Here is an 18,587-nt window from a genome sequence, read left to right as displayed (position 1 = left end):
TGGTAAATAAATAAATCAAAATACATCCACAATACATGCATGGGTCATCTACATGTATGTATTATGGTCAGAGGGTTGCATCACCAATTGAATGGGGAAGAGGAAGATGATCAGTGGATGGTCAAAATCAACATTGGGCCTCAATGGGTGCAGGGTTTAAGGTTAGGATCAGGATGAACATTTACATGTGTCTGTATGTATGAACATGTATCTCAGTTGGCTTGCTGTTTATATCCTCTACACCTATCTGTAAGTGCAAGCTGATGTGGCCTCATAGCCTCATTCCATGCTGGCTTCCTCTCCGGCCGTAAGTGGGAAGGTCTTCCAGCAACCTGCGGATGGTCGTGGGTTTCCCCCGGGCTGTGCTCGGTTTCCACCCACCATAATGCTGGCCGCCGTCGTATAAGTGAAATATTCTTGAGTACGGCATAAAACACCAATCAAATAAATAAATAAATAAATAAATCATAGCAATTCTTTTTCTACAAGCTAGTGAGGCTTAAACTCTCAATCGATAGTAACTGTCTGCCATCTGTTGTGGCACCTTCTAAAGCCCTTGTTCATATTCGCCTGGTTACAAGTTGGAATAGCCATATATCACAACCCCCTATACACCTGTCTGAAGATTAAGGTGTCTTTAGCTCAGAACCCTTTTTGGACAGGGAATTTGTAGACTTCCCGGCTCTCACTGATGCCATAATGAGCTTTAGCCACAACCAGAGATATTAATAAATCAGTCAGCATCCTGTTTACTGGCTGCAAGCTGGTCAGGTCATACTGGGGCGCCAAGACTTTAAAAATTATACTTGTCGCTGCATCACTTGGCACTCAGCATGTAGAGGTTAGAGCATGGAAACAGGGCCAACATGCAGGACTGTTGGCCCAGTGTCAGTTTAGTGTGACTGGGTGGGATGTCGTGCCTGGTGTCTTCGACGTGATACTTTAGTGGCAGTAGCACTTAGGCAGCATGCACTTGCCCTGCCACAAGAAGACACAATACGTAAACACACACCTAATGACTCTTCGTCATCATATGACTGCAAAATTATTAAGTACAATGTATGACATTAATATGATTCATACATCTGCACAGTTGTTTTACTAATTGTTGTGTGTATTGTTGTGCAGGCCGGCAGTAACCAGAAGTATGTACCCACCACCCAGATCATCTGTGATCCCCAGAGTAAGAGGTTAACAATGCACATACGCATGCACAGAGAAGGCTGCTTTCAGGCTGTTGTCACCTATGGAGATGTCAAGCTATGCAATGGAGACTTCAACATTCTTGTCCTTAGTTGTAAGTACTCTACTCCCTCATTATGTGTATTAAAATGAGACAGGTTTTGCCTTCAGAAGTGTGAACTACATATACTTCCTTGTTTTAAACACATTAACGCCATGTTATGGCTGATATATTGCCCACTTGACATTAAATCATTATCTTTCATTCATTCAAAAATGGGACAGGTCGTGGTTGGTATGGTACAAGTATGTGAAATTATACTTAAAGTTAAAGTTGCCTTTCTTTAAGCATTACATAAATGATATCGTAGAGTATCACTGAATGCAGTCGTTTTGTTTCATATTTAACATGTTTAGTGATACTCCCAGAAGCATACCCCCATCTAGTCATCTACCTGGTAAACTTCTTGCAACCCATAATAATGTAACTATTATGCCTGTTCCCAGATAGACTGGGAATTGCACTAAGTTAACCCGCACTCTCCAATAACTAAACCAACGACAGGTCATCAAGTTCCATTGACAGTTTAATGACTGTACCATCCACAGTTGCATGGAGAATGGAAGGGTTAAAGTCTACAGAAAGAAAGAAAAGCAACAGTTTATCAGTAACAGAATAATATGATTGTCAGCCAGTACAGTTGTTTACATTCGGTAACATCCACATTGTATACCTTATATCATATGAGACTTCGAGTTACGTCTCTGCTTTAATAAACAGACTACATGTAAAGGGTCACATTGAAAATACGTACAGCCACATTACTCATGTATGTATCACTACGCGTATGTGGAGCAGAGTTTATGCTCACATTGTGTAATTTAGGTCTTACAACGTAGTTTTTCAATATTCCCTTTACCATGCTATTATACATTTTTATGTGCTACATGTACTCAACTAAACTATACACATGGACAATAAAATAGCTTCTTCCATCATTAGTGGAAATTATTCTAGTTCGAATAATATCCAAGTTTGGCTACTGCATGGTGAATCGGTAAAATGACACTGTGAATCAAAGCAATTCATAACAAATTACAGTCTGTCAGTGTTAAATCCAAAAGGCAGAATGGGCTCTAAGAAATAATGTTACTCACACTGTGGGTTGCCACACGTTCGAAATCATCAGAATAAAGCACAAACTTGCAGGTGGACAGAGTTTGCCTCCTTCATTTGTGCATCAGTCCGTGGTAACGTAAAAACCTAAACCTATGTTGGTGAAGAAGCTGTCCATAAAAACAAATTAAGTAAAAACGGATTTCTCAAAATGTACAATTCAGATAATACACAAATCATTGGGAGAATAATATTCTCTGTAACAGTAGTTACAGTACAATGACTCAGTTCTTGAAAACAAAATTATATGAAAATATTTTATATGTCAAAAGCAGAATGTTGTAATTTCATTAAGTGCATAAAGAGCAGTGCATATTATTTATGTTATCATGATGTACGTGTACTGTGTATGTACAGCAGAGCTCATGTATACATGAGGACAGTATATCTACAGTATGTAATGTGTGCAGGCGTGAAGCAAAGGGATACAGTTGACTCTGTGGATGCTACTCTATGGGGTCTGTGCTGTGGTGCTGTTTCTCTTGTGTTACAAGCTATAGATTCTGACATGTTCACTGATTGGGGCCTTGGCTACCCTTTGTATGGCAAAGCCTACTGCAGAGATTGAATGTAGTTCCCAGGCAAATATATAGCAATGATCTTGTCCAATTTAGAGAGGCGAAAATAGATTTTTTCATATGATTTGGCACAAAATCAAGTCAGTCAGCGCCCTCTTCCTGTTGTCCTGGATGTTCCCAAGTCAGGGTTCCCGTAGCTGCCAGAAACAACCCGTGAGGTATGAGTTTTGTACTAGTGCCCCATTCATGGGTTAGTGACCATACTAATGATGACCTATTAGGAGATGTGCATGAAGCTACATGTACATGGACACTGTATACCGATATCATGCCTACTTGCTGATATTAATTCCTGAAGTCTTATAGTCTTATTCATCCCTAACCAGTAGCAGAGAGGACAACATTTATAGGTGTACACTTCGTCTGTTTTCAGCTGTTTCATCCATTAATTTTCAGAACAGTTTTCCAGATTTTTTTAAAAAACAGTTCTCATGGTATTCAATTAAAACAATTAAAATTCAATTAAGACTTATTCTTGTCATTTTCAACAAAATTGTTGCTATGTTTGACCCCTTTTGTGATGTGACAGTTTTCAGACTTCTTTTCAAACCAAGGTAAAACTTAGGGTTATTTCCTCTATTTCCATTGAAATCATTGCCATTTTTGCTCTGTCGTGAATAAAACTTGCACCACGGTTCTGTGGCATAGAGGTTGGTGGGAGATTTTGCCTAGCACATGTGTGTGTGAAACATGGGCTTAGTTCAGAAACTGCTTACAGTATATAGATGTAACTATGAAATCTTCCATTGGCATTTGCAAGAGAAAGCACAATGAATCCTACATTGATATTACGATACTGCCAACACATAGAGTTTGCAGTGTGATATCTGGTGTTTTTATCACTAGGCTTCATTGAGGCAGCAGTTAGTATATCCTGCTACAAGTTCAAAACACTGATTAACTCGAAAGTAACCCGAAAAATGATGGCATTTTGCACTTGTGGCTAAAAACAAACTTCTGTCTTTTAATCGGTATATAGATGTAGGAAATGTTTTGGGATGGTGTCACATGTGCAACCTCAGAAATGCACATATATCAGTATCTGTCCTAAAGAAAATGTTGTTTATGTTGTTTGTTATGAGGAAAGGTAGTGAAATCTTTATCACATCATGTCTATGTTTATACATGGATGGTGGAAAATTCAGCTGATAAATAAGTGTCACTTTCTGGAGTAAATTGATGGACTGATCTCTTAGGAAGTGAATATTTCATGAGTAAAATTGATGCTTTACGATATGCGTTCGTCTTTCCGTGGGGTAGTCTGAGCGTGTCTTTTTTTTTTTTTTCCTTGAGCTCAATCTACAAGTGTGATCAATAATACTGCTGTGGGGATTCGGAGTCAGAGATCTGCCAGTTTATCACCTTCATCCCAGCTCTTTTCTGTCATATGGCATTTGTTAGAGCACAGACAAAGAGCCTAGCCAATATACAGCCTGTTGAGAGAGGGATTTGTCTGGCCATTGTAGTGTTATTAATTGGTTTGGTCTCCTCGATCTAGCTGCGTATCAGTATGCACCCGTGGGTCAGTCAGATGTGGGACAGTCAGGAAATGGCAGGAAGGTGATAGGTAGGCTCATCAGTGCCAGTACACTCATTCCTCATGTTATTATCTGTGCATAGATAATTTACAGTTCCCATTCATCTTCTCTCTTTGATATTGCCCTCTCTGTTGATTTTAATAGGTGGATATAGATGAGCTTGTCAGAAACAAACTTCCATTTATTTTTATATACCCTGTGTCCTTGAATGGTAAATGTACCCTTAGTTAAGGTGACAACTACATGTATTAAAGTGAAATAAAATATTTGGAAAATAAATTATGTGCTCTCTTCTTCCGTGTAAGCTTGTGTTTGAGAAGTGGCTGACTGAATGTTTTATCTTGTGAAGTTAAATATTAAAGAAGGACAGAAGAGGGATTTTTTTTGAAAACAGGAATAAAGATGCATGTGATGGTTTGGAAAGGTCTTGAAACTTCTTTAGACAACTACTATATTTTTATATTCCATGTTTATGTAAAAGCTGTGCAAGAGATATTAAATTGGATCTGGCTATGCTTTCGTTTTTCTCACTGCTCCAAATAGGATCTGATTTTCATAAACATTTGAAAACTTTCACTTTCACTTTGAGAAACTTCAGATCAATCAGGCAAATCCATTCATAAATAACTTAATGATTTATGTTGTTCTCATTGGCTGATGCAATCCTTGTTTCATTTACTGTCAGATTTTTTTAAAGTCGTGTGAGTGGGTTCATTTTGTGACCCTTGAAATCAAGTTCGAAGTCCAGCTTGATGTTTGTGTAAGTTTGGTATATAAATTTGTCATGGGATATAAGTTCTTGGAATTTGCCTAAGTTTTCTGATCAGTTCAGCAAGCTTTGGGGATTTGCAGTGGAATACCTCCCAGTTTATTACCCGTCTGCTGACTCTTTCTGGCTGATATTTGTAAGTGGAAGACAAGGAGCATAGAAAATACACAGCCCTTTGAGAAATAGTTTTGCCACTCCATTGTGATTTTATTAATTGGCTTGGGCTCCTGCATCTGATTGGGTTTTAGATTGAACATGGGTCAGTTAGGTGTGGGACAGCCAGTAGCTGGTTTTGTTGAGTGAGAGGTGGGCTCTCTGGTGCCAGGGCACTAATTCCACATTTCTATTAGCTGTGCTTAAGTAAGAACTCTGTCTGCTTCTCTCTCTGCCTTTCCCTGCCTTGTCTTGTGATCTTGTCAGGTGTTAGGGAAGTTTGCTAACCAACAGTCTGTGTCTTTCATCCAAAACACCTACCATATGACTGTCAGGGGATTCTCAAACATTTCCTCTAGCTACCCAGTGCAGCAATTAAACCAACACCTAAATAATTTTACAACCTGCTGTGAATACATGTAGTATTGCTGCTTACACCTCTTTCCTGTATACTGTATTTCACCTGAACTTCAGCTTACTTCAAGTGACAAATTTTGCATGACTGATGATTTATCCACCTTATATGGCCTCGTAGGCTTCTTTGGTGAAGTTTTATTATCAGAAATAATTAGGTGTTGGTATGAAAAATATTTTTTTAAGGCTTCAGAGAGTACAGTTTTATATGCCATACTTTAGGTGAAATGCATTTTTTTTGTATTTTGTAGGAGTATCTTAAATAATGTTTCTTTCCATATCCATGGCATGAACAGTTGATTCTAATTTTTGTGCAAGTAAAAGTAAATGCAAGTAAATTATTTATTTATTTGATTGATATTTAATGTCATACTCAATAAATTTTCACTTATATGAAAGTGGTGAGGTTATGGGAGAACTGAAGATCCTGAATGGTAAACCACCAGTTTTCTCAGGGTACATGTACCCGACTTACCTCCTATCTTAAAGCCCCAGTCAAACCCACGAGACCTCATTAATCTGGGATTGGAAACTAATATAAGGGGGTACAGTTTGTTTTGATGTTCAATTATGTGTTCACACTGGTATGAACACAGTGGGGGGTGGGGGGCGATGGGGTGTGTGTGTGGGGGGGGGGGGTGAATGTACATATCATAACATCTGATGTACTTTTTTCGGTGGAAATTTAGGCATGGAACAACAATGAAATGATTTATGTGTATCATTGATGATACAAGCTTCATAAAAGTGTGCAAATTATTTATCTTCACTCCATAATTCTCGCGGAATGCTTCCAAGTGTTGGTAGAAGAGGCAGTTGAAAAGGTTGAAGAATTAGGATGTATGTTATCAGTATGAATAAAACTATATGGAGTTGAATAAAGCACACAAAAGCTGCTGGAATAATGCACTTGATGAAGTGAGTTTTCTTTTACAAACAAAAAAATATACAGATGGATGGTTTTGGATATTTGTATTCTTTTTAATGTTCGTGAATGCTTTCTTCAGACTTAATCATCCAAATGCAATCAATACAGCTACAGGGATTTGGAGTTGGGCCTGTGTATCGTCTTTACATTCTGACTGTTTTGTGATATGTCATTTGCTAGCACTCAGCCTTCAGGAGCCTACAGCACACACAGCCACCCTGCCCAATATGACAACCAGAAATACTTCTGTTTGGGGTCTCCCACCCAGATTACATGTACACATGTCAGATTACAGGCCAAGGACAGCTAGAGTTACACCGTAGAATTGGGGCTGTTCATCACTGTTAGTAAGGTGAAGGGTTGGCTCATTGATGTCAGGACAGGGTATTATCAGTATATAGATGATATACAGATATACATATCGTTTTATCTTATATCCCTTTGTGGTGGCAGTTAGGTAGTTTTGTGTGGGAGTGTTTTTCAAGACTACTTATAGATTTGGCCGGACTACATTTCATATTATCTAGCTAAATTATGTTATTTCAGAAGCAGTAGTTTATACTTCTAAAATCACATGGCTTTTAATCTGAAAAGAGGTGTTGATTTTTGGCTGTAGTACCATAACAATTTTTCAGCTTTGCATCTAAGAATGTACATTTTCTGCAAGAAATGGTCTTGAAATTGGCAGTGAATTTCCATGAAAAAAATAAAATAGTTGATCGATGTTTTTTTTTTAACAACAATTTTTTTTCATGTGACATCCATTATTGCCTGCTTCTATCAGACGACCCAATCTACAAGCCTGATCAATACACAAGTTGGGGCTTAGGGTTGACATATGAAACCTGACAGTTTATCATATTTTTGTACGTTCAGGTTGTGTCAAGAATGGCCTTTTAAATCACAGACACGGAGCCTGAAGTCTGTATTAGCTAATATGCTAAGAACTGAAGTTTCTCCAGCATAGTTTTATTACATCTCCGCCCATGCCCATAGGCAGGTTTACTAAACTTACACCATATATACATTACACTTAAAATGCATAGGGAAAATTTAACCCCACATTCATTTTCCATAGAGTAGGTCATTGACATTATATTTTGTAACCACTTGTTCTCTTCTGTGAACTCTCAAAGCAATTTTCAGCAAACTTGTACAGTAGACATGTAAATGAGCCATGTTGTTTTTTAATTGAACCTGACATGTTTGAGAGTTGTTAGACCTCTGCCTCCATTTAGACCTCTGCCTCCATCTCTTTCAACCATGTTTGTGGCTGAGGGATATTTTGTGAATTGCATTGTAAATCTCTTACCTATGATAAGAATTTGGTGTTTCTTATGTTGTTACCATGGCATCAGTGTTGCTGTTTGCTTCAGTGCTGCTTTACTCTTTGCGATCACATACAGTACAGTTTGTCAAAATCATGCAATTAGCACTATTCCATTTATACTTTTGATATCTCTGAACTGTTTGTACGCTACCAAATCTCACCGCTTCATGTGATTATGACAGTAGCTTGATAAACATTAAAGTTGTATACGTATACAGTAGTTTGTCTAGGATGGGCTTGTTACTAGAGTGCAACTTTTAACTTGAATACGGCTACCTCTACAATAAGTGTATTGAGTACATGTATTACACAGTCAAGTAATTACCACGCTACAGGTACATGTGAAGAAAGCCTCAAGATTGACTAGATTGTATTGTGATCATCAGCATAGGAGTGGAAGAACATTCCCAGATCACTGGTAGTAGTGTCTTTCATCTGCATCACTGTTAGTTGCATTTAAATTTCCAAAGTGCAGTATCTGCTAATACGATGAATGTCGTGTGTGTACTATGGTGCGATACCTGTAGTGAACATGTAGCATGATTGTACGTGAAAGTAAATCCATTTCATTTACACCTTCATTGATGTAACTTACAGGTTTATAAAAGTATGGCATCATGCCTTAGATCGATCTTGGGTCAGGTTTCTGTAAACAATTGTTAACTAATTTGGGTGATCAGTGTTTTTGTGGATGGTGTATCAGGTTGCACCCTCAGTCAGAGTAATTAAGGTATGAATGAGTCTGTAGCTGACTACTTATGGAAGAAGGTGAGTTCATCGGCACAAATACAGTCCACTCTCATATTTGTATCCAGTAAACATTAACTAGTTGCTTCCATCCAGTTTATAATTAGCTCACATTTTCCAGTGTGTACATTGGGTATTTTAATCTATTACAGTCACAATTTTAAAGGTACATATATAGCCCGGCCATTCTTGTTTTATTTTTTTTTTCAGCTGATGATACAGCTCAAGTATGCAAAGCACTTGCCAAAAAGAGTCACAACCTGTGGTACGAAGCTCGTCTGACTTCCTGTAACCATGAGGTCTACGAGAAAGCCAAGAAAGTTTATGTATATATTTCCCCTAAGGTAAGGAATGCAATATTTGCCTGATAAAAATGTGTGTTCATGGCTGAGGTGTATGAATGATTGGAGGAGTCAGAGCTCCAAGTCATTAATAAGACAACAGGGGCCCATCATACAAAGTATGATGTCTATGGTGAAGACATACTTCTACGTCAGCATGATCACATTTTACCTGATGTAACATTGTGCCAGACAGGACCCTGAAGGCTATTCGGGAATTAAAATTTCTTCTACAGCTTCACTGTAGGAGTTTTGAAGTGATATATACAAAACTTGGCTTCAGTGCATCATCCTGGCTTAAATTTTTATTGGAAGTAAATTTTTTTCCTTCATATTCAATTCTTTCTTGATTTTTAATAATGTATTGTATGTATTTACGGCTTGTTGTTTTCTTACAAATTTCAGCAATTAACACTCAAGGAATTTTACTTAAAATTTATTGGCAAAAAGCTGTTCACATTCCGAGTCTGTCCATCTACAAAGGTGAGTGTTTACAGTTGACTCCTACATTCAGGTAGTGAACATGTCCATGTCGTTTCCTTCAATCAATTGTGACCAGCTTTTCTTGCAATCAAATAGTTATTATTTGCCCTTCGTATTACATGAGACCAAGGGTCAATGCATGGAATTCTTGGGTTCAAAGTGTGTGCTTGTGTGGGGAAATTAAAAACAAGTAAATATCAGAAGTCCTTGTTCATGCCAAATGTTTTATGAAATACATTGCCATTGAGCACATTGTTGTTGCGATTATGCTGTGTATCATTTTATCATAGTGAAGTTTTATTCTTGATCAAGGCAATAGAAACTGCCAGCCTTCAAACTAAAGTAATTTCATTTAAGCTTGATTATACAAGAGAAATCCACTGTAAGAGTTAAGCAATTGATGCCTCTGTTTGCATATTATATATCTCAATAGATTTCAACTTATTATTCATATATGTGGTAATGTAATTGTGATAGTGAATAGTTTTTGTCTAGAGATAGACAGATTAGAGTGATAAGTATGGAATAAGTTCATTTTCCTGTTTATCTGTTTCTTACACTTATTGTGAATATTTTCATTTTCAGCTATTATATTTTGTATATTGTTGTTCCAGTTTCATTTCAATGGCTTTAACAATCAGTATGAGGCCCCAGTGTTTACCATAGACGATGGCTCTCAACCTCCTATAACTTTAGCTGCTAAGGAAAGAAACATCATAGCAGCTACCTTTACCAACTTCTTGCTCAAAAATATTGGTAAGACTATTATCCTAATGTGTTTGGCCATCTTGTGTATAGAAAAGTATATATTTATGTAGTGGTTGGATTTTTAGCTCATCTTACGAATGTGCCAGCGGTGGTATCGGTTTCGATGTCAAGTTTGGTTAATGTTATTAGCCAGTCATAGGGTGCAGTAGCCACCCATAGTACACAGATAGCCAATTATCGCTAGTGATTTGCATATCAAAGACCAATGAAGTCTTTTACATCATAGCACAACATTTTGTCTCCCATTGTGCATGGATAGCCAAATGCAATTTGCGATTTTCATATCAAGGACCTCTGTGGTAAAGTTGTGCACTGACTCCCGACAACGTCTTTTTGCCACGGTGGTTTACAATCCCATAACATATGAAGTCACTGCTCTGCAATCCTTACTCATAGGATAAACGGTCATAGTTGTAAAAGTATAATAATTTTGGTATGGTTGATTTATTGGCAATATCTAAGCACTGTAATTATAGTATAATATCAGTGTATGACAGTGTAATCATTCTACTCTTTTTTGAGGTTTAGAGATCAATATTTGAACATATCACATGACTTGAACATTATGCAGGTTTACAAACTGCTCAGTCAGGCGAGCTATCGGTATTCTCTGAAAGCCTTGTCAGTTTATGTAGGTAAATTTGAGAGATTTATTTATGTGGATGTCCGTCAACTTTCATTGTTAACAAGGAATATTAGGTTCAAGCATCATTATCTTGGCTTTAGTGGATCCCCCAAATTTGGTATGAGCTCAGCGCAGAATTAAGGTGTGCTTGTGACAGGAGTATTATGGGTATTTTAGTAAAGTAGTATAATGTGTTATCAGAAATGTGCACTAAGTAAACCTTGTATGGAACTAAAACTAAATTCCAAATGACATCACATTAAGAAACTTAGGTTTAACATAATTAAAAATTCTGATTGGTGTTGTTCTCCAGGTGGCTCAGAGACGTTTCAGGACAAACAAGGGTTTTTCCAGCACGAGATCAGACAGCTTCACATCAAGAGAAAACACAGTGGGATACCTGTAAAAATTGACCGATCCAAACTGAGATACAGTGTAAGCAGTTTCAGTATATGCGTGGCACTATTGGTCTAATTTATCCTGAAACAGATTAGTTTTTGTGCCTATTCCTGATTTAGTTGTGAAGGGGCTTACCAGCTAGGGATTTGAACCAGTGATATCCAGATTTGGAGTCCACTCTTCTACCACTAGACTAAAGGGAAATTCCTATTGGATTTCAGCGATTTCAGTGCTGTCTACCTCCGGGCTGGAGGGAATTTCCGTTTAGTTTAGTGGTAGAAGCATGGACTCGAAACTCAGAGATCACTGGTTCAAAACCCCAGCTAGTAGGCCCATCGCTAGTGAAAAAAATAGAATACTTTTGTATTGTATAATTGTTGTACCCTAGTGTCTGTCATAATAAAAAGTGAGTAATATGCTTCTTATTTACCAAGCTAGCAAATGTAAAATATCATGAATGAATGTCTGGGATTTAACACCGTATAAGGTAATGACATGGAATTACTACTTACATGTAGTGTGCCATCAGTTTCTAAATCTCTAAGGTTAACACAGACATTTACACAGATAGTTTCCTAGTTTGTCTCATGTAGTAATTCTTTATTAATTATTGTATATTAGACTTTATACTCTCATTTTGACATCACATATTTGTTTTATTGATCTTCTGTTTACAAACTTCCATTGACGAGAAAGTGTATTTCGTTTAACAGTCATATAAGGCAACAAAGTCCTTTGATTTGCAAGACTGGTGTAAAAACTTTGAGATCACGTTTCAGGGAGAAGAAGGTAAGGGCTTTTCATTATGTATTAATATGTGTCTGATTGATGTTTGTTATAAACACAGCATGATTTATAGTAGAGATTTTCGGAGAATTCAGCAAAATCAAACTAAGTGAACAGTCAGTTAATTTATTAAATTGTACGATTCATATGAAATAGTTTTTATTCAGTCATTATGGTCCAGCACGCTTTTTGAAGGTGTCATAATGCATAAACCCTAATTCTCAAAAATTTGTGATATAATATTATAAAAGAACCGTGTATTGACTAAAAGATATGATTTATTTCATTTTGAGGATATAATCTATTATAGCCCAAATCTTTCTTATCACAATATTCACGCATGCGGCCTAATACACCATTAAAACAAATAAATAAATTTATAGGAAAGGTAACTGCTGAAGTCGGAATTCAGGATGTCTGTTTTAAGATATATCCTAAATTTTAGTATATTATTTTAGCTATATACGATGATGTGATGTCGTATGACATTGGTGAGGTTGTTGAATTGATCAGCAGATCTCAGTGGAGTTTGCAATCAAGCAGTTGTGTTTTGCAAGAGGTATTTTCTAGAAGTTCCCACAAAGCTCTTGATGGTACACATTTCTACATGTATTTCAAAACTCAAAAATTCTAAACTGTTTTGAACGACATCAGTGAAGTAGCATTGGATAAAGCATAAGACAGTATGATCACCCACCAGTCATATAGATAACATTAACATTGTTAGTGGATTTATGGGTGTAGGAAATCCAGAAAGTTAAACCGCAGCCATCTGTCATGTATGCTTTGGAATAAAGCTGCAACAAAGCCAGAAACATCTGGATGTGAGAGATCCACAATATTTTTACTTCAAGTAAATCTTAACCGTGCAAAAGAAAACACTATTTCCGTAATTTACAGAACTTTGTGTTTTTCTTTGGAAAAAATTGATAAAGAATTTGTATTGCATTAAATAGTTATCGGTATGCAATTTTTTTCTTCATGGTTTATTATTGCTATTTTGTTCATTTTCATGGTTTACTCCGAGGCCTATACTAGTCACGTGATAAATGAGTGGGGGCCTCCGTGGCTTTGGTTAGTGTGACAGCATGACACTATGACCCATACTGTTAGCTCAGGCTGGCTTTTTCTCCAGCCGTATGTAGGAATGTCTGCAGCAACCTGCAGATGGTCGTAGGTTCCCACGGGCTCTGGCTGGCTTCCTTCAATGAATAATGGTGACTGTCGTCGTATAAGTGATATATTCTTGAGAACGGTTTAATACACCAATCAAATAAATAAACGTGTAACTAATGTGTTTTTGTATTGGCAGGTCTGGACTGGGGAGGGCTCAGGAGGGAATGGTTTGAACTGTTATGTACTGACCTGTTTGATCCCACAGAGTCAGGGCTCTTCACACGATTTACTGACTCTCCTCAGGCCTTAGTAAGTCAGATATTAAATCCCAAGGCCTTAAGATATGTAACAGTATGTTCCACCAAAAAACAAATAGAACAGGAGGAACATTTTTCACTGCAAAATTAATTTTTTCTTGCACTTTCCGTCTTCTTTTATATGGATGGGTGAGCTGTTTGGTTTTTTCATTTAAATTTTTTAATATATTTTCTCTGTGATATTTCAAATACTTTCCATGGGGTGACATCGAAATAGAAATCAAAAAATGTCTTTCAGAATTCTTCTCGCTTCTCAGTTTTGTACAGTGAAGCGGGAAAGAAATCATATCTAGCCCCACAGATGATATTTGCTATTTATACTTTGTTGTTTTCAGGTTCACCCAAACCCTCAGCGTCCCCCTGAGCTGAAGCTGAAGTATTACGAGTTTGCTGGGAAAATAGTGGGCAAATGTTTGTATGAGACAGCTCTGGGTGGGACGTATAAACAATTTGTCAAGGCTCGCTTCAGTCGCTCCTTTCTGGCTCAGCTGATTGGATTGCGGATAAACTATAAGGCAAGAAGCTTCAACCTTTATTATCCCCTCCAGGCCTTATGCAGTTAAACATTCTGTATTGTACATATTCCCCACTCGTCGTATATTTAAAAATATTCGGGAATATGACATCTTTCTGTGATGTTTATAAAAATTTCATTTTTTGATGATTAAAGAAGTTAGGAAGTTACAGCAAATCCCTTTTTATCCCCACGATATATATGTTTGTAGGGTTATGAATATGACAATCAATGTTGTCTGTCTGTCTTTATTTCACATAAACTGTTCTTTTTTTGCGAGTTTCCAATTTTTTTTTTTTTTTTTTTTTTGAGTTTTCAGTAGACGTGCTGGAAGAGTTATGGCCCTTTCTATCTGAAATCATGACAACATTTCTTGGCAACACAACTAACAGAGTTTTAGAATGATTCAAATAATTTTTTGTGACCATAATCATGCGCATATGCCTGTTAACTTTAAAGGTCATGCTGTTTTTGATCAAGTTCTGGATTGGTCCCCAATTATAACAAGAGGCCTTGCTGGGCAAGTCAACTGATAGTTTGTGTCAGAAGTTCAAATTTACCATATGTTTCATGGATTTGTCATTTGACGTTCTGTTCTTGTATTAATAACTGACACAAGTACATGTAACAGGGTTTTTTTTTTCAATGAATATTGGCATTGATGCCTCCATCGCAATGGCTCAACCTTTGAGAATATTAGACAGGTATACCAGTATTTGGTACGTCATTCTTGTGTTTTTATGTATGAATACCTTTAATGTCTATACCAAGTCTTTAACTACTGAAGAAACAAATAAGAATATGTTGGTCTTCTCTAGAATGATTTGAATGTTCTTTGTTGTTCTTTCAGCATTTTGAAAGTGATGACCCAGAGCTGTATGAAACAAAAATCAAGTTTATAGAAGAGAACAGTGTGGAGGATTTGGAGCTGTACATGGTTGAGGAGGAGTATGATGACACAGGGCATCTCATCAAGGTACACATGCTGTATATTCTATGGTGTCTGTCGATGTAAAGAGAGCATATGAGTGAAGGATTTAATGACACAGGGCATCTTATCAAGGTACACGTGCTGTATATTCTATGGTGTCTGTCGATGTAAAGAGAGCATATGAGTGAAGGATTTAATGACACAGGGCATCTCATCAAGGCACACATGCTGTATATTCTATGGTGTCTGTCGATGTAAAGAGAGCATATGAGTGAAGGATTTAATGACAGAGGGCATCTTATCAAGGTACACGTGCTGTATATTCTATGGTGTCTGTCGATGTAAAGAGAGCATATGAGTGAAGGATTTAATGACACAGGGCATCTCATCAAGGTACACATGCTGTATATTCTATGGTGTCTGTCGATGTAAAGAGAGCATATGAGTGAAGGATTTAATGACACAGGGCATCTCATCAAGGTACACGTGCTGTATATTCTATGGTGTCTGTCAATGTAAAGAGAGCATATGAGTGAAGGATTTAATGACACAGGGCATCTCATCAAGGTACACATGCTGTATATTCTATGGTGTCTGTCGATGTAAAGAGAGCATATGAGTGAAGGATTTAATGACACAGGGCATCTCATCAAGGTACACGTGCTGTATATTCTATGGTGTCTGTCGATGTAAAGAGAGCATATGAGTGAAGGATTTAATGACACGGCATCTCATCAAGGTACATGTGCTGTATATTCTATGGTGTCTGTCGATGTAAAGAGAGCATATGAGTGAAGGATTTAATGACACAGGGCATCTCATCAAGGTACACGTGCTGTATATTCTATGGTGTCTGTCGATGTAAAGAGAGCATATGAGTGAAGGATTTAATGACACAGGGCATCTCATCAAGGTACACATGCTGTATATTCTATGGTGTCTGTCGATGTAAAGAGAGCATATGATTTTTTTTTTTTTTTTTTTTTTTTTTGATTGGTGTTTTACGCCGTACTCAAGAATATTTCACTTATACGACGGCGGCCAGCATTATGGTGGGTGGAAACCGGGCAGAGCCCGGGGGAAACCCACGACCATCCGCAGGTTGCTGGCAGACCTTCCCACGTACGGCCGGAGAGGAAGCCAGCATGAGCTGGACTTGAACTCACAGCGACCGCATTGGTGAGAGACTCCTGGGTCATTACGCTGCACTAGCGCTTTAACCGACTGAGCCACGGAGGCCCCGAGAGCATATGAGTGAAGGATTTAATGACACAGGGCATCTTATCAAGGTACACGTGCTGTATATTCTATGGTGTCTGTCGATGTAAAGAGAGCATATGAGTGAAGGATTTAATGACACAGGGCATCTCATCAAGGTACACGTGCTGTATATTCTATGGTGTCTGTCGATGTAAAGAGAGCATATGAGTGAAGGATTTAATGACACAGGGCATCTCATCAAGGTACACATGCTGTATATTCTATGGTGTCTGTCGATGTAAAGAGAGCATATGAGTGAAGGATTTAATGACACAGGGCATCTCATCAAGGTACACATGCTGTATATTCTATGGTGTCTGTCGATGTAAAGAGAGCATATGAGTGAAGGATTTAATGACACAGGGCATCTCATCAAGGTACACGTGCTGTATATTCTATGGTGTCTGTCGATGTAAAGAGAGCATATGAGTGAAGGATTTAATGACACAGGGCATCTCATCAAGGTACACGTGCTGTATATTCTATGGTGTCTGTCGATATAAAGACAGCATATGAGTGAAGGATTTAATGATCAGAAGGACAAAAATGTAATGTTGTTATAAAACAGATTTAGTGTGTTTGCATTTGGTGTCCCTTGAATCAACATACAAAGATAAATAAAAAATAAAAAAAATAAAAAAAGATTAAAGCAAAAACAATGATACTGGACAGCTGGATCTTCAGCAGATTTAAGATTCAGTTAGTATAAATGTATTGGCTTCGAAGACATCCTTGTTAGGTGCAAGTGTTGATCTGATGAGCCAGTATACTCACCATGTGGAATCAGTGGTGTCTCAACTGTGGTGACCCTGAAGGTGTTGGTTCAGTTATCAATGTAATGTGGTGGTCTCCAACCACCAACAGAACCATTGTCGTACCAGTGAAGAAAATTTTGAGTACATTATTAAACTGCAGTCAGATAATTAAAAATATATATGAGGTATCAATCATTGTGTACGAAAATTATGAGTGAGAAGTAGAACATGGCTTGCACTTTGACAGTTGGTGTTGGGAGTATCTGTTCAGAATGTTCCAAATCATGTTGTATTTTGTCAGATGATTGACCTGGTGCCCAATGGCTCTAAGGTTCGTGTGACAAACAAGAACAAGCTGCAGTACTTGGATCTCCTGGCACAGCAGAGGTTAACAAACAGCGTGAGGGAGGAGGTGGAGTACTTCCTACGGGGACTTAATGAGCTCATCCCGGACAATCTCCTCAGTATATTTGATGAAAATGAGCTGGAGGTAAGTTCTACTATGTTCTACAACAGAGAGGTTTAACCAAAACATGTGGGATTATTTGGACAATTTTGCACATTAATGTAATGTTTTATCCGATGATGGCAGTAGTTGTGGCTGAAAGCTGTTTTTAGCAATTATAGGGGCCCATTCTCACAAAAAACCTATTGTTAATGCAAGTACATGTACATATACACTCACATTATGTGGTCAACCTGTTTTCAGCCCCTTTAATGAATATCACGTCAAAAGTTTTTTTTTTTATAGTGTTAATGTGTTTAAAATAACAGAAAAACCCTGTGTGCACTAGTAACAGTGTATCTATAAATTCTTAAGCTAGCCTACTGGTATTTACTGGCTTTTTGTGTGTTCACAGCTATTGATGTGCGGCACAGGGAACTACAGTATATCTGATTTCAAAGTGCACCACGTTGTCTGCGGATCCTCTTTGGCCTTCCTTAAGGTAAGTACATGTGACTTGTCATCTGGGCCCCGTATTACAAAGCATTTGTGCTAAGATGATTTAAGTTGATAAACAGTGATATTTCTAAATGAATTATCAATTAACTTTAAATGTTAATTTGGCCACCCGTAGGTTACAAGGAAATATGGCCTTGTTATATGACCACAGTGATATTACAGCAGAAACAATGAGTCTGTAAACTAATAACAGAAATGTGATGGTTATATCTATATTATCAAACATTTCCATATGTATAAGAAGCTTTATGATTGAACCTTGCACCTATAAAAGCTCAGGTGTCTTTAACACTTTTTCCATTTGTGTGTTTCTTGATTTGACAGGTACTGGACTGGTTCTGGACAATTGTTGCAAGCTTCACAGAGGAGCAGATGGCTCGTCTCCTTCAGTTCATCACAGGCAGTTCTCTGCTACCCCCTGGTGGATTTGCTGAGCTTAATCCCAAGATTCAACTAACAACTGCTGTGACATATGGCAATCTGCCCACAGCCCACACCTGGTAATTATCTCG

General features: G+C 37.7%; 1 protein-coding gene across 1 annotated transcript in view; it reads left to right on the top strand.

Moving 5' to 3' along the window:
• Positions 1–18,587, top strand: part of LOC135469117 (apoptosis-resistant E3 ubiquitin protein ligase 1-like) — a 40,928-nt gene that overhangs the window by 19,276 nt on the left and 3,065 nt on the right. The window contains exons 7-18 of the mRNA XM_064747648.1: positions 1,129–1,297; positions 9,027–9,160; positions 9,563–9,640; positions 10,255–10,396; positions 11,347–11,468; positions 12,146–12,221; positions 13,531–13,643; positions 13,987–14,166; positions 15,016–15,141; positions 17,413–17,601; positions 17,972–18,058; positions 18,400–18,575. Coding sequence (XP_064603718.1) covers positions 1,129–1,297; positions 9,027–9,160; positions 9,563–9,640; positions 10,255–10,396; positions 11,347–11,468; positions 12,146–12,221; positions 13,531–13,643; positions 13,987–14,166; positions 15,016–15,141; positions 17,413–17,601; positions 17,972–18,058; positions 18,400–18,575 — 1,592 coding nt within the window. The remainder of the gene's footprint in view (positions 1–1,128; positions 1,298–9,026; positions 9,161–9,562; positions 9,641–10,254; positions 10,397–11,346; positions 11,469–12,145; positions 12,222–13,530; positions 13,644–13,986; positions 14,167–15,015; positions 15,142–17,412; positions 17,602–17,971; positions 18,059–18,399; positions 18,576–18,587) is intronic.

The sequence above is a fragment of the Liolophura sinensis genome, chromosome 6 (assembly GCF_032854445.1).
Source record: "Liolophura sinensis isolate JHLJ2023 chromosome 6, CUHK_Ljap_v2, whole genome shotgun sequence".
Classification (NCBI taxonomy): Eukaryota; Metazoa; Mollusca; class Polyplacophora; order Chitonida; family Chitonidae; genus Liolophura; species Liolophura sinensis.
Note: the sequence above shows the minus strand (reverse complement) of the source record. Positions and strands in the feature narration are given on the sequence as shown.